The 14,103-nt window shown below is 45.0% G+C and overlaps 1 protein-coding gene across 1 annotated transcript in view; it reads left to right on the top strand.

The window, feature by feature from the left end:
• LOC109304147 overlaps positions 1 to 14,103 on the top strand; it is a 46,758-nt gene that overhangs the window by 17,620 nt on the left and 15,035 nt on the right. The window contains exons 4-6 of the mRNA XM_019526644.1: positions 4,651 to 4,733; positions 6,155 to 6,218; positions 8,038 to 8,087. Coding sequence (XP_019382189.1) covers positions 4,651 to 4,733; positions 6,155 to 6,218; positions 8,038 to 8,087 — 197 coding nt within the window. The remainder of the gene's footprint in view (positions 1 to 4,650; positions 4,734 to 6,154; positions 6,219 to 8,037; positions 8,088 to 14,103) is intronic.

Raw genomic sequence — 14,103 nt, 5'->3', positions numbered from 1 at the left:
CCAAATCCTGGCATGCAAGGCTGCACCAAGGCAGCACAAGACATAATTGGTGTGCTCAGGGCCAGGCGAAGGGGTGTGGGCCCAGGGCCATTTAACCACTTAGTGGGCCCTAGGCAAACAAAAAACTAGGCCCTGGTCCAGTTGAGACCCCCCCTCCCCACCCCAGTGCTGAAACCTGTGGGAAGTGGGGCTCAGAGCTGCTGCTAGGAAGAAGCACTGTGGCAGCAAGGCCAGTGGATGGGAGGGAAAGGGAAAGGAACATAAGTGAACCAGACCATTTTTGCTGCCACTGCAGGCCTGGTAGAGGCAATGCAGGGCCCAGTCTGTAGACTAGCCCTATGTCACTCCTCTGGCCTGTGATTCCAAAAGATTGAGCATCACTACTTTATATGGAACATAAAATGAGGAAGAACCCTCATTCAGCCACTTAACCTCCCCCATGTCTTATATATACTCCTATAGCCTATATATAGTTGCCTTCCTGCTGGGTGATTAGTTTATTTGGATCACCATTGGGAGGCACCTAGGTCTTCCCATTCACAGTACAGGAAGTCTGGACATCTAACTCCATAGTTGGTTTCATAGTTTCATAGTTGGTAGGGTTGGAAGGGACCTAAGCAGATCATCAAGTCTGACCCCCTGCCATGGGCAGGAAAGGATGCTGGGGTCAAACGACTCTGGCTAGGTGATTGTCTAGCCTCCTTTTGAAGACCTAGGTGCCTCCCAATGGGTAGGGACGAGCACCACTTCCCTTGGAAGTTGGTTCCAGCTCCTAGCCACCCTGTGAAGTAGTGCCTCCTGATGTCTAGCCTGAATCTACTCTCAGTCAACTTATGGCCGCTGTTCCTTGTTACTCCTGCTAGTGCTTGGGGGAACAGGGACTCTCCCATTGTCTGCTGGTCCCCCTTGGCAAGTTTATAGGTGGCCACCAGATCCCCTCTCAGCCTTCTTTTATGGAGGTTGAATAGGTTCAGGTCCCATAGCCTCTCCTCGTAGGGCCTACCCTGATGTCCTCATAGGGCCTACCCTGATCATGCGAGTGGCCCTCCTCTGGACTGTCTCAGTGCTGTCCACATCCCTCCTGAACTGCGGCGCCCAGAACTGAATGCAGTACTCCAACTGCGGCCTGACCAAGGTCACAAAGAGGGGGAGGATCACTGCCTTGGACCTGTTTGTGATGCATCTGTGGATGAATGACAAGGTGTGGTTAGCCTTCCTGACTGCATCCCCACATTGGTGGCCCATGTTCATCTTGGAGTCAATAGTGACTCCAAGACCCTTTTCTGACTGTGCTGACAAGAAGGGAGTTCCCCAGCCTGTAGGTATGCTGCTGGTTCTTCCTCCCCAAGTGCAACACCTTGGACTTGTCCATGTTGAAACCCATCTTATTCTCATCTGCCCACCTCTGTAACCTGTCCAGATCTAGTTGTAGCCTGTCCCTCTCTTCTAGCATACTCACTTCTCCCCACATCTTAGTGTCATATGCGAACTTGAACAAGGTGCTTTTCACCCCCTTGTGCAAGTTGCTGATGAAGATATTGAACAGTGTGAGCCTGAGGACCGACCCCTTGGGAACCCCACTGCCCACATTCCTCCAGGTCAAAAATGACCCATCCACCACCACTCCCTGGCTGCAGCCCTCCAGCCAATTTGCAACCCATCTGTCTAGGCATCGACACCACAGTCGCCTACTTTTTTGATGAAGATGGGGTGAGAGACAGTGTTGAAGGCCTTCCTAAAGTCCAGAAAGACTATGTCTACCACAACACCTGCATCCAAGGCTTTTGTGACCTGGTCGTAGAAGACAACCAGGTTGGTCTGATAGGACCTGCCTCTAATGAACCCATGTTGATTGCCCCAAAGCGTAATCTCCCCTGCTGGTCCCTTGCAGAGGTGCTCCTGGATAATTTTCTCAAAGAGCTTGCCCAGGACCGAGGTTTCCTGGGTCCTCTTTCCTCTCTTTTTTGAAAATGGGGACCATATTGGTCCTTTCCCAGTCCTCTGGCACCTCCCCAGAGCACCACGAGTGCTTGTAAAGCTGTGCCAGGGGTCCCACAATGATTTCTGCTAATTTCCTGAGCACTCTGAGGTGGAGATCGTCAGGACCTGCTGATTTGAACATGTCTAGTCCCTCCAGAGGTTCTCTGACTAGGTCCTCATTGACCCTGGGCCTGGTTGCTCCTCTCCCGGGTCTGTCCGGGATCCCAGTGGGGCGGGATGTCCCTGTCCCTGCTGAGAAAAATGGAAGCAAAGAATCTGTTAAAGAGATTAGCTTTGTCATCTGGTGCTACCACTGGATTACCAAGCATGTCCTGCAGAGGCCGCACGTTACTTGGTACCTTCTTTTTACCCCCTATGTATTTACAAAAGGATTTCTTGTTATCTTTGATCTGGGTCACTAGTTCCAGTTCCATCTCTGCCTTAGCCTTCCTAACAGCCCCCCTACAATCTCGAACAATGGAAGTATAATCCTCCTTGGTGATGGCCCCTCCCTTTCATTGGGTGTACCCCTCCTTTTTGGCTTTGAGACCTTCCTGGATGCTTCTGGTGAGCCATGGGTGCTTTTGAATACTCCTGCCCCCTTTGATCCAATTGGGGATTGTCACCCTTTGGGCTTGGAAGATCAACTCCTTAAGGAATGACCACTCTTCTTGGACTCCCAACTCCCCTCGCCTCCGGGACCTCAGTGCCTCCCTGACTAGTCTCCTTACCTCATTGAAATCTGCCCTCCTGAAGTCCAGGGCTGCTGCCTTGCTGCAGGCTTTTGCCACCTTGAGCTGGATGGTGAATTTCAGTAGGTGATGATCGCTATCGCCCAGGTGGTCAAGAACCCGCAATTCCCTCACCAGGTCACTGCCTGTGGCCAGGACCAGGTCCAACAAGGCATCTCCCCTGGTGGGACTGTGCACCTCCTGGGTTAGGTGGAGGTCCTGTAACTTGGCTAGGAACCTATATGAGGGGTCAGACCGGGCTGCCTGCTCTTTCCAGCGGATGTCTGCGAAGTAGAGGTCACCCAAGATGACCACATCCCTTGACTTAACTGCCTCCGTGAGCTGACCTGAGAATTCCTGGTCCAGCTGTTCCCCCTGGTTAGGTGGCCTGTAGTGCACCCCCACTGTTAGGTCCCTCTCCTCCCAACCCCCTTGTATTCTGACCCAGAGTACCTCAGTCTGCCCTACCTCAGACCCAGCCCTGTTTGCTGAGGATGTGTATTGCTCTTTGACGTAGAGCACCACACCCCCACCTTTCCTCCCTGTTCTATCCCACCTATACACCCTATAGCCCTTGATGTTTACCACCAAGTTTCAGTGAGCCCCACTATGTCTGGGTTTGTGTTAGCTAGCAGGAAGGCAAGTTCCTCCTGCTTGTTCACCATACTACGAGCATTAGTGTAGAGGCATTTAAGGTCTCCTGAGGGTGTATGCGTCTACCCCCCAATCCCAGGACTATCTGGGCCCCTGTCTCTTACCTGGGTATTCCTTGTGGTTGTCGCCTGTCTTGGCTGGGCTGTTCTTGTGGGTGTCTCTTGGTTCTGTGTTCTGTGGCTCCCTTGGTCCTCTTCCTCTCCCTCCCACAACAAGCCTAGTTTAAAGCCCGCCAGAGGAGATCAGCCAACCTGGAAGAGATTTGGATTGCTCTCTGTAGACAAGGCTCCTAAATTTCAGGTTTTACAAAGCCTAAGCAGAGGCACCTTAGAGGTGGATTAGGAATGAGCCCCCAAATCCAACATTTAACCATTAATTGCATTCATAAGTCCCTGGCTAGTCTGCTAAGTGCCGAAATCTCATAGTGCCTGAGCTTTCTCTGGTGAAGTTCCCTGTAGCCCTATATTTTTGTTTCAGGACAGGTATACAGTTGCCTAAGGCATCACAGCACTGAGCCATTCCCTTTTTCAAGCTTCATTCCATTGGGATTCACAAAATAGTTGTTCTCCTGCCTGTTTCTCTTTTAGGGTCTGATCCAGAAGACATGCTCAGATGCAGGAAGAAGAATGACCATTTTTACCTGATGGTGCCATGCCTAGTACATTCATTTGGGATAAGGGAGGTTTAGGTTCAAGTCTCTCCTCTCCCAAAAGTGATTTGAACCTACATCTTGTGCCTCCCAACTAGTTATAGGGCATTTAGGGATAGGTCTCTTGGTTCCTGCTGTTCAAGCTGTTACACTTGGCAAGGCATACTTATTCATTAGGTAAAGTAATAAGAAAAGTTAATACCTTGGCAGATGATGAGTGTTGTCATGGCTGTGCAATGTGAAAACTGGTGGCCGAGACTTTGAATTTGGATTTAAACCCAACTTTACTTAGGTGACATGTATTTGGAAGTGTGGGATCCTTCATACATGCTGGCTTAGGTCGTAGACCATCTTAGTGTAAGTGGTTTGAACTAATTTTATTTTCTTGTATATTTGTTAAAAAGTTCCATTTGCATTCAAATAAAATTATGCTGAGGCCAGCAAATATTAAATGTAATCCACACATGACACTGCACGAGCAGTCCAATATTTTGGCTTATCTGGCAGTTAAATTAATAAAAACTAAAAAAAAAAACCCAACTAAGCTCGCAATAATGTTATTTCAAGGATTCATGCTATTGTTTATTATGTTAATATATCAAATTGCAGTTACATGGTGTATTTTGTCATTATTAGGACCTGCTGGGCTTTCACATAAATCCTATTCGGCAACTCATAGAACCAGCTGTAACCAAATACCTAGAAGACTGAGGCCGCAGGTAGGACAACCATTTGTGCTTCTGATGTCTGAGAAAAGAAAGATAAATATTATATTTAAGAGTACTAAATTCTTTTCTATGGCAAAAAATGCAAAACTTTTAGGTGCCTTATGCTCCAGTGAAGAGGATATTGTGTTATATGTTTTTAGTATGGCATCACCTTTTTAAACACTGCAGCAACCAGTAAAGAGGATCATAAACAGGTTTTTGAAGATAAATGCCTGCTGATAACACTTCTGTACTTCCCATTAGTGTGCTAGCTCCTGAAAGAGTTAACATCCCAGAAAAGTATCAAAAGGCCTTCTTTTCATTTTCCTAAATAATATTTGGAAGGTAAATGCAAAAACTAGTGTGGATGCAATGCTAAGACAGAGGAATTACACACTTACAAATCCTGAGATTAAAAGTATTCAAGATTGGCTACTAGAGTGTTAATTTGGCTGTGCTACATACTAATGTATTAATGCCGGTTTTGCATTTAAGATGTACATATATGTAGTAATGCAGGGGGTTTCAACCAGAGGTACACATTTTCAACCCCTGGGGCTACTTGGGATGTCCTCAGGGGGCACTTCCGCTGGCACTTCCGACCTTCCCCTCCTGATCGGCAGTTGGCCGCTGGGGACCACCCCCACCTTGTCGACTGGCTGCTGGGGGACTCCTTCCTTCTCGACCAGCCATTGGGGGTACACTGACCCAAACAGGTTGAAAACCCCTGAAGTAATAGATCTGTTCTGTGGAGGTCTAATCGTTAACTCCTTATTTTTATGAGCAATCCTATTGAATTGAATGAGATTATTTACCTTGTGTGTAATCTGGTAGGACTGGTGATAATAGGCTCCCATTGGTGTAGGATCCATTATTATAGTAATTGGTTTTGTTTGTTTCTTTTTATTTATTTGTATAGCACTAACAGCATGTACATCAAACCAAGCTATAAATAATGGCTAAAAAATCATTTGTGTCAAATGATCTTAAACATCTTGTAATTTACTAAAGATGCAATGTAAGTATGCAAATATACTTTAAATAAGTCTGCCCAAATCTGAACAAGTACAGAATTTTGAAAATGATATAAAATTCTAAATATTATATCTTTATAATTATATAACATGATTCAATCTAATTTTATGGTTTAATATACTTTTCCTGGTGTTCAGATCACAGTATTATAAAGAGTAACATAACAACAGCTTTTAATTGGTCTTTTCATACTAGAATTTATTTTATTAAGAGCATGTTATAAAAAGACCCAGAAAATGAATAATTTCCTAAATTAATTAATACGTAACTTACCAACTATCGTTAAACCATTATTAATTATGATGGCAAAGTTAATTAAGAAGACTCATGGTTTCCTAAAACAAATAAACCTGCATTTTAAGCAATTTGTTCTTTAATGTCTTCCTTAATTGATTTAGACTGCTGCAGTATCATGTTATTCACTCAGAGAGAGAAAATCCCCCAGTGATCTGGAACAGAAAGGTAATGAGGCATGACATGCAAATCTCATAACAAGAAAGCACTTTTTAAAGTGTCAAGTATGTCAGAAATAATGGGCTGACGAGCTCAGGGACATGCTGCAAGTTCAAATAAATATTGCTTGTATTTATCCCTGGCAGGTAGAGATACAAAGTCAATAGAAGTTTCCAAACTGCTAATTGAAGTAAAGAAACTAAAATCAGAAGCGTAGAAATAGCAAAAAATAAAAATCCCATTTCTATCATCACCTATTATAAAGTTCTTTCCTGTAATGCTTCCTTTGTGTTTGCCATCTATCTACCTTTCACAGAACTATTGTCAGAAAATGTGCAAAAGCATTGTACAAACCTTTTTCTAGCGCATAGTGGCAGCCCACCTCCGTGATGTCTTGCCTCCCCCAGGGTGTGCACAGTGGCGGGAGCCCCCCACCCCCATGCCTCTGGAGGAGCTGTCCCCAGCCCCAATCATCCTGTGACTCACTCCAGGCTTGGGATCCCATTCACCCCAGCCTCTGCCCCTGCCCCACTCCCTGCCTCCCTATGTGGGCCTTGAGCTGGCCCCCCCCATGCCCCTTCCCGGATTTGTCTGCATGCGATCTGACTGCAATCCTGGCTTTGTGCAGGCTCCGTGTCTGTGTCTATGCGCCCCCACCCCCCTGCTGCAGCCAGTCAGAGCCCATGCGTGGGCTGCCCTGTGGCCCTCTGAACTGCCACCACTGCCCTGCATTTGCGGGAGCTAAGCCCCACTATCCTCGGCCTTCCACCACCTATGGTTTGTGCCTGCCTGCCTGCCACATGTGCTCAGGTAAAGTATAATTTTTTATGGAATATTCACGGAACTACTGGGACCCATTTGCCAAGATCAGTGGTAGTTCCGTGACTATTCCATGAAAAATGATACTTTACCCACACACGTGCCACAATTTTTTTACAAGAAATCTGTGATTTTTCTCAGTGCCCTAAATATGGCTGCCTCTTAAAACAATTCTGACAACACTTATATTGTACAGTCTTTCTTGAAATTGTAAAGAAGATAGATACTTTACTTGTATGAGCTACCTGCTTTATTTTGTCTCCCTCCTGTCCACCCTGCCTCTCTTAGCAGTGCCACTCTTTTTCCCTCACCACTTAACTACCATTTGTATGCTAATCACTGCTTTTTATTTAGAAGCTTTGCTTCTTGCAGTCCCTTCATGGCATCTGATGAAGTAAGCCTTCTGCTTATGAAAGCTTATGCATCTCTGATTTAGTTAGTCTATAAGGTGCAAGTTTACTCTGCCTTATACTTTACTCTGATCATTGTTTTAGAAAATTATTTTCAGAAGTCATTGAACATTTTTAGCATGTAAATGTAGTTGAATAACAGGAATGTCTGAGTCATGTAAGCAAGTTTCAGCTTTCTGTAGTGGGACAACGCATCAAGCATGGTACCATTAAAATGAATAAAGCTGCTCTTTATTATATTCTTATGATTGCCTACCAGCATATTCTACCAAAACTCCCCAAATTAACCCCTCTGCAAACAAACAGACAACTCTCATGCAGCTCTGATTTAGTGCTTCTTAAACAGATTTTTTTAAAAACCCACTGGATTTTATTTTAAACCTGCTGGTCAAACTTTAGATGTTACTATATGCACCTATGCAGACAAGGTTCTTTGGGTAAATCTGATATCTTTTATAACACCAACTCAAATGGTTGGAAAAATTCTGCACCTAGGCATTTTGGAGGTTATCTCTGCATTGCGTACCTTTCATCACTGAAAGGTTATATCTTTAGGCTTTCTTGTAGATTTATGATTGTGAGATGTTTCTGTTTTTTAGAACCAAGTGAAAGAGATCATCAGATGAGGAAAGTCATCAAGAAACAAAAGGCAAGGATAATATTGCTTTTTTCTCTTGAAGCCAGTTATTAACATTATGTGAAAAAGGGAGAACAAGATATTTAAAAAATTATTGCATCAAGCTTTCTTACAAGCTTTCTATGCACTTAGTTTCCATATTGGCAAAGGGACTTTTTTTCCAAATCTTTCGGTTTTGTTTCTGGTTACTACAACCTTTTAAGACTAAGATTAATAAAAGAAAATGAAAATAAACTAGTTTATATGAGGATAATAAAGATAAACATTTTATATTTAATTTGAAATATGTAAGTGTATTAAAAAATAATACATTCATTTTAGCCCATTTAATACGATGTCCAAAGCATTAGCAGAAAGTGATAATCCTATCAAAGGCCCTGATCCTGCTGAGATATGAATATGCACTTAACTTTATACACTGTCAAGAGTCCTGGGAATTCAATGTGTAAAGTAAAGTGAATGTGTAAGTCTTCATGTGTTCTGGATTTAATTCTGTAGTGGGAAAATAATGTTGTTAACAGTACTGAAATGTGAAAACTTTAATACAGGTCATTTATAACTGCCAGTCTAATGTTATGGAGCTCAGTCCAACAAAAACTAAAAATAGGCCTAACTTTATTCATGCAGGTATCCCTAGTGATCTCATCCCTTTATAACCGTGTTAGTTAAATTTAATCATTATTCCTAGATGTATTATGCACATTTAATGTTAAATGTGTCTGTTTAACTTTATTATTATCAACTTCTGGTCATCTTTATTTTACTTTTTGACTGTAACATTTATCAATACTTTCACTCAGGTATTATCAACAGGTCTTCCAGCAAACAGCTGAAGGCAGTGATATATGAGTTGGTACAAAAAAAGCCAACAACCTAACACCAATCATCACTAATATCTGACCTTATAAACTCAGCACAAACAGCATATGTTGTTAGCTACTGTTAATGAGTAGTGTGCAACACAAGCCTACATGAAAAATATTTTGATTTAAGATTAAGCAAATTTAAGAAATTGGTCACATTTTTATTTTTGATTTTAGAGTGAATTTTAACTGAACTGTCTCAGGCAATTGTAGTGATTTCTAGTTCATATTTAACTTTCCTTATTGGCTTCATAGAATATTATAGTTACCATGCTAAAATGTGTACTTGAAGAGCTGAAGAACACACTGCATTCAAAAGCTTGTCAGTCTATCCTAACCATACAGTAGATCAGTGTTTCAAAATGTGACTGGCAGTCCTGATCAAACTATGGACCACATAACAACACTCTGTCCTCTATACACATTTGACAATGACATTGTAGAGATACATTCCCTTTCCTCAAGACCATTAGACTGGTTAACTAACCTTAAACTGAACTTATAATTGTTGCTCTAAGTCAGCCATACAAAAGAAGAAGCTGCTCAACATAAGCAGAAGGAGAAAATATTATTTGAAGGGGGGCTGAGTGTATATACACATGCAGGTACACACATACACATATGCAGGTAAGTCTGTGGAGAAGAGAAGATGGGTGGGAGGAAGGGGAAGGGGTGTGGGGGTGCAGATCGAGGCCCCCACAGCAAAGAAAGGAGTGGGAGGGGCTGGAGTGAATGGGGCCCCAAGGCCGGGGTGAGTCATGGGACAGGTGGAGCCTGGGTGGCTCATCCAGTGTGGGGCAGGGGAGCTCCCACCACTGCACGCACCCTGGGGGAGGCATGGGGGGCATGTGCCCCCCAGACTTGTGCATAGGGTGGAGGTAGACTGCCACTGTAGACTGGGGTTCTGTGCCCCTCTGCCTTGGGAGCTGCTTGATGCCATGTGCCTGCTGCTGCTGGGCTGCACTTTATTCCCTGTCCACTCAGTGGCGGCAGGCACATGGTATCATACACGGCTCCTGAGGCAGTGGTAGTGGGATGCAGAGCCCCAGCTTGCAGCAGCAGCCTGCCTCCACCCCACTCACAAATCTGGGGGGCATGTACCCTCCGTGCCTCCCCTAGGGTGTGTGCCATAATGGGAGCCCCCCCTGCCACCGATGGCTCTGGATGAACCACCTGGGCTGACTGTTCCATGACCTGCCCCAGCCTCAGGGCCCCATTCACCCCAGTCCCTGTCCCACTCCCTCCCTATTGTGGGGCTCTCAATCTGGCCCCCACTCATGCTCCTTCCCTTTTCCAGACTCAAAATAGGACTCAAAAAGAGTGCACGTCCAGAAAAATTCAGACATATGGATACCCTAGCAGTGCTCTACAAGTCCCTGGGTTGCAATCCTGGCTGCGTGCAGTCTGTGGCTGCATAGCTGTGTCTGTGCCCATCCCCTGCTGCAGTTGCCCGGAGCCTGTGCCAGGACTGCCCTGTAGCTCTCTGCTGCCACCACTGCCCCACATTTGAGGGGGCTTAGCCCTGTTAGCCCCAGCCTTCTGCCGCCTATGCTGGTTAATAAAAGATTTCACCCACAAGTCCTTGCCCCTCACCTCTTTCCTGGACCATCGCAACTATAACATACATCCAACAGTACTTGTCTACCTGTTGGCTAACCAAATTTCAATCAGGTTTCTGAGCTTAATACCTGGAGTTGCTCCCCAGGTTCCTGATCTAGTGTAACCGTTAGAATGGATCATCCACGCTTCATTTTCTGACAGTTTGTCAAAGGTCCACCCAAACTTAATAGCCCTTTGGGCTGGTGTGGCTATAGCACATCAGTTTCTATAGCTGTAGGAACAGAAGATTGAAAGCCGGGAGTCAAACTGAGAGAAAACAAGGTTGGTGGAAAGGAGTTGGGTGCACATAAGAGGATAATAATATGGAGAGAAAAGAAGAGAAAAAAGTCAGATAAGAAAGGGAAAGGGAAGGAATAGGAATATAAGTAGGAAGACCGGGAGGGGAGAAATGCAATATTCCAGATATAGAATCATAGAAATATAGGGCTGGAAGGGACCTTGAAAGATCATTGAATCCAACCCCCCGTGCTCTGGGCAGGCATACTGCTAAAATCAAATGATCCCAGCAAGGTGTCTGTCCAGCCTCCTCTTGAAGATTTCCAAGGTTGGGGACTGCATCACCTCCTTGAGAAGTCTATTCCAGATTCTGCTTACCCTTAGTGTATAGAAGTTCTTCCTTACATCCAACCTGAAACCATCCTCTAACAGTTTGTGACCATTGCTTTTGTCTCCTGGGGCACCTTACTGTACAGTTTGTCTCCCAGCTCCTGATATTCACCCCAACATACTTATAGATGGCCCCCAAATCCCCTCTCAGTCTTCTCTTCCCCAACCTGAACAGTCCCAGATCCCTTAGTCTTTCCTCATAAGGTTTGTCTTCCAAGACCTTAATCATTCCTGTGGCCCTTCTCTGGACCCTTTCAAGATTCTCCACTTCTTTTTTGAAGTGCGGCACCCAGAACTAGATGCAGTACTGCAGTTGGGGTTTCACCAATGCTGAGTAGAGAGGAAGTATCACTTTCTTAGCTCTGCTCGCGACGCATCAGCTAATGCATCCTAGTATGCTGTTAGCTCTGTTGACTACAGCATTGCATTGGTGGCTCATGTTCATTCTGTGAGGTCCCCGAGGTCCCTTTCAGCTGTCATACTGTCCAGAATATCACCTAACCTATATTCACGTCACTGGTCACTCCCTAGGTGAAGCACTCTGTATTTATCCTTACTGAATGCATCCAGTTCCACTCCACCCACCTTTCCAGCTTGTCCAGGTCCGCTTGGATCTGCAACCTATCCCCTAGCATGACTGCTTTTCCCCATAACTTAGTATCATCCACAAACTTGGCCAGTGAGCTTTCCACATCCTTATCTAAATCATTGATAAAGATTTTGAACAGCACGGGGCTAAGAACTGAACCCTGTGGGACACCACTGGCCACTTCCCATCACGACAATACAGACCCATCCATTAACACTCTTTAGGTTCAACCTCTTAGCCTGTTCCCAACCCACCTGACTAGCCCACAATCTGGACTCTGCCAGCCCACAATTCCCCAGGTTTTTTTTTATAAAAGTGTCATTGGAGACCATATGGAAAGCCTTTTTAAAATCCACGTATATGCAATTAACCATCACTCCCACATCTAAGCAGTTTGTTACCTGATCATGGAAGGAGACGAGGTTGATCAGACGTGACTTGCCCACAGTGATACCATGTTGTCTATCCTTCAGCATCATGCCTTCTGCCAGTCTATCACAAATGGACAGCTTAATAATTATTTCCAAAATTTTACCTAGTATCAAGGTCAAACTGACCTGCCTATAGTTTCCTGGATCCTCCCTCCTGCTCGCCTTAAAGATTGACACCACATTGGCCCTTTTCCAGTCTTCTGAGGAACAACCACCCTTCCTGACCTCCCTTCCCCCACAGTCACTCTTCCCATAGGGTCTCTCCAACTATTTTCCTAAGCTCAATGAAGTCAGCCTTCCTGAAGTCAAGCACCTCTGCCCTACTAATTGACTGCCCTGCCCTATGACGGATAGTGAATTCTGTCTTCTCATGATCACTATCTCCCAGGTTACCCTCAATTCTCAGATCTCCCACCAGGTAATCCCCTTTGGCTAGAACGAAATCCAACAAAACCTTCCCCCTGGTTGGCCCATTCACCTCCCAGACTAAATAAAATTCTTCCTCACTGGACAAAAACCCACATGACTGGTCAGATCTGGGCAGGTGCTCCTCCCAGCACTTTTCAGGGTAATTGAGGTCAACCATGACAACCATGTCCCTTGAACATGCAGCCTCCATCAGTTCTCTGGAAAATTCTAGCTCTTCCTCCTAGTGTGATGGTCTATAGTAGATGCCTACCATCAAGTCCCCCGAGTATCTTGACCCACAGGGTCTCAAGTTGTCCTTCTCTCAAACCAATTTGGCTCTCTGAGGTGGCAATACTGCTCTTTTACATAGAAAGCTACACCTCCGCCCTTCTGTGCAGCCTGTAGTCCTCTATGCATACAGCCCAGTTATGCATGGAGTCCCACCAGGTCTCCTTTATTCTGACAACATCGTATTCTGTATTTGCTAGCAGGACTGCCAGTTCCTCCTGCTTATTCCCCAGTCCTAGTGTTTGTGTATAGACAATTAAGTCCCCCATTGGTTACCCCCACTTCCCCGCTGCCCTGATGTCATTCCAGCCTCTTTACCTCCCTCTTTATGTCCTTCCTGCTTGGTTGTCCCCTGACTTGCATTCCCATCTGCACACCATCCCACAATGCACCTAATGCACCTATGCTCAGTTCCAGGGTAGGGAGTGTGAGAAAAGGAGAGGCACCTGTCAAAGATGGCAGCTGCAAAGGCAACATCAGATGAACTATTTGTCCTCTGAGTTTCTTTCTCTTCCTTCCATCTCATTGCAACTTGGTTTATTGTCACATTTTGCCATTTTCCGCCATAGGATTTAAATTGAAATGCTGTTTTGTGATTGGATGATGAAATATACCATGAAACTAAAGTATTAACTTGGACTAAGCAGTTGTTAAAATCTGAATCAAATTCTTGCTTCATTTGTAATTTCAGGAAGAACACAGAAGGTTTGGCACATCACTTCTTCTGTATTGTAACCTGATAGGGATCCCTGCAACATCAGAAGGGAGAAAAGCAAATCAGCAAGCACCACAGTATTGAAATAATGTTATTAACAAGGCAACACTTATTTGTTATTCATTAGGATCCCTGTTGAGCAAATCACTTAAGCATCTCTTCAGCCTCTTGGGCCTTTTCAGCCTAAAAAATAGAAGGCTACAAGGGGACTTGGTAGCCGCTTACTGATACATCAGGGGAATACATCAAGAGCTCGATGAACAACTGTTCACCAGGGCACCCTTGGGGAAAACCAGGAGTAATGGCCACAAACTCCTTGAAGACTGCTTCAGGCTCAACTCTAGGAAACACTTCTTCACAGTCAGGGTGTCTAAACTGTGGAATAAACTCCCCCCCAGAGGTGGTGCAATCACCTACCCTGGAAATCAGAGGAGACTGGATGGTCACCTTGCTGGGGTCACCTGACCCCAGTTGTCTTTCCTGCCTAGTGCGGGGCGGGGGCTGGACC

Source organism: Gavialis gangeticus, unplaced genomic scaffold, assembly GCF_001723915.1.
Source record: "Gavialis gangeticus isolate Ggan-Ray unplaced genomic scaffold, GavGan_comp1, whole genome shotgun sequence".
Classification (NCBI taxonomy): domain Eukaryota; kingdom Metazoa; phylum Chordata; order Crocodylia; family Gavialidae; genus Gavialis; species Gavialis gangeticus.
This window is presented reverse-complemented; position numbering and strand designations above follow the sequence as displayed.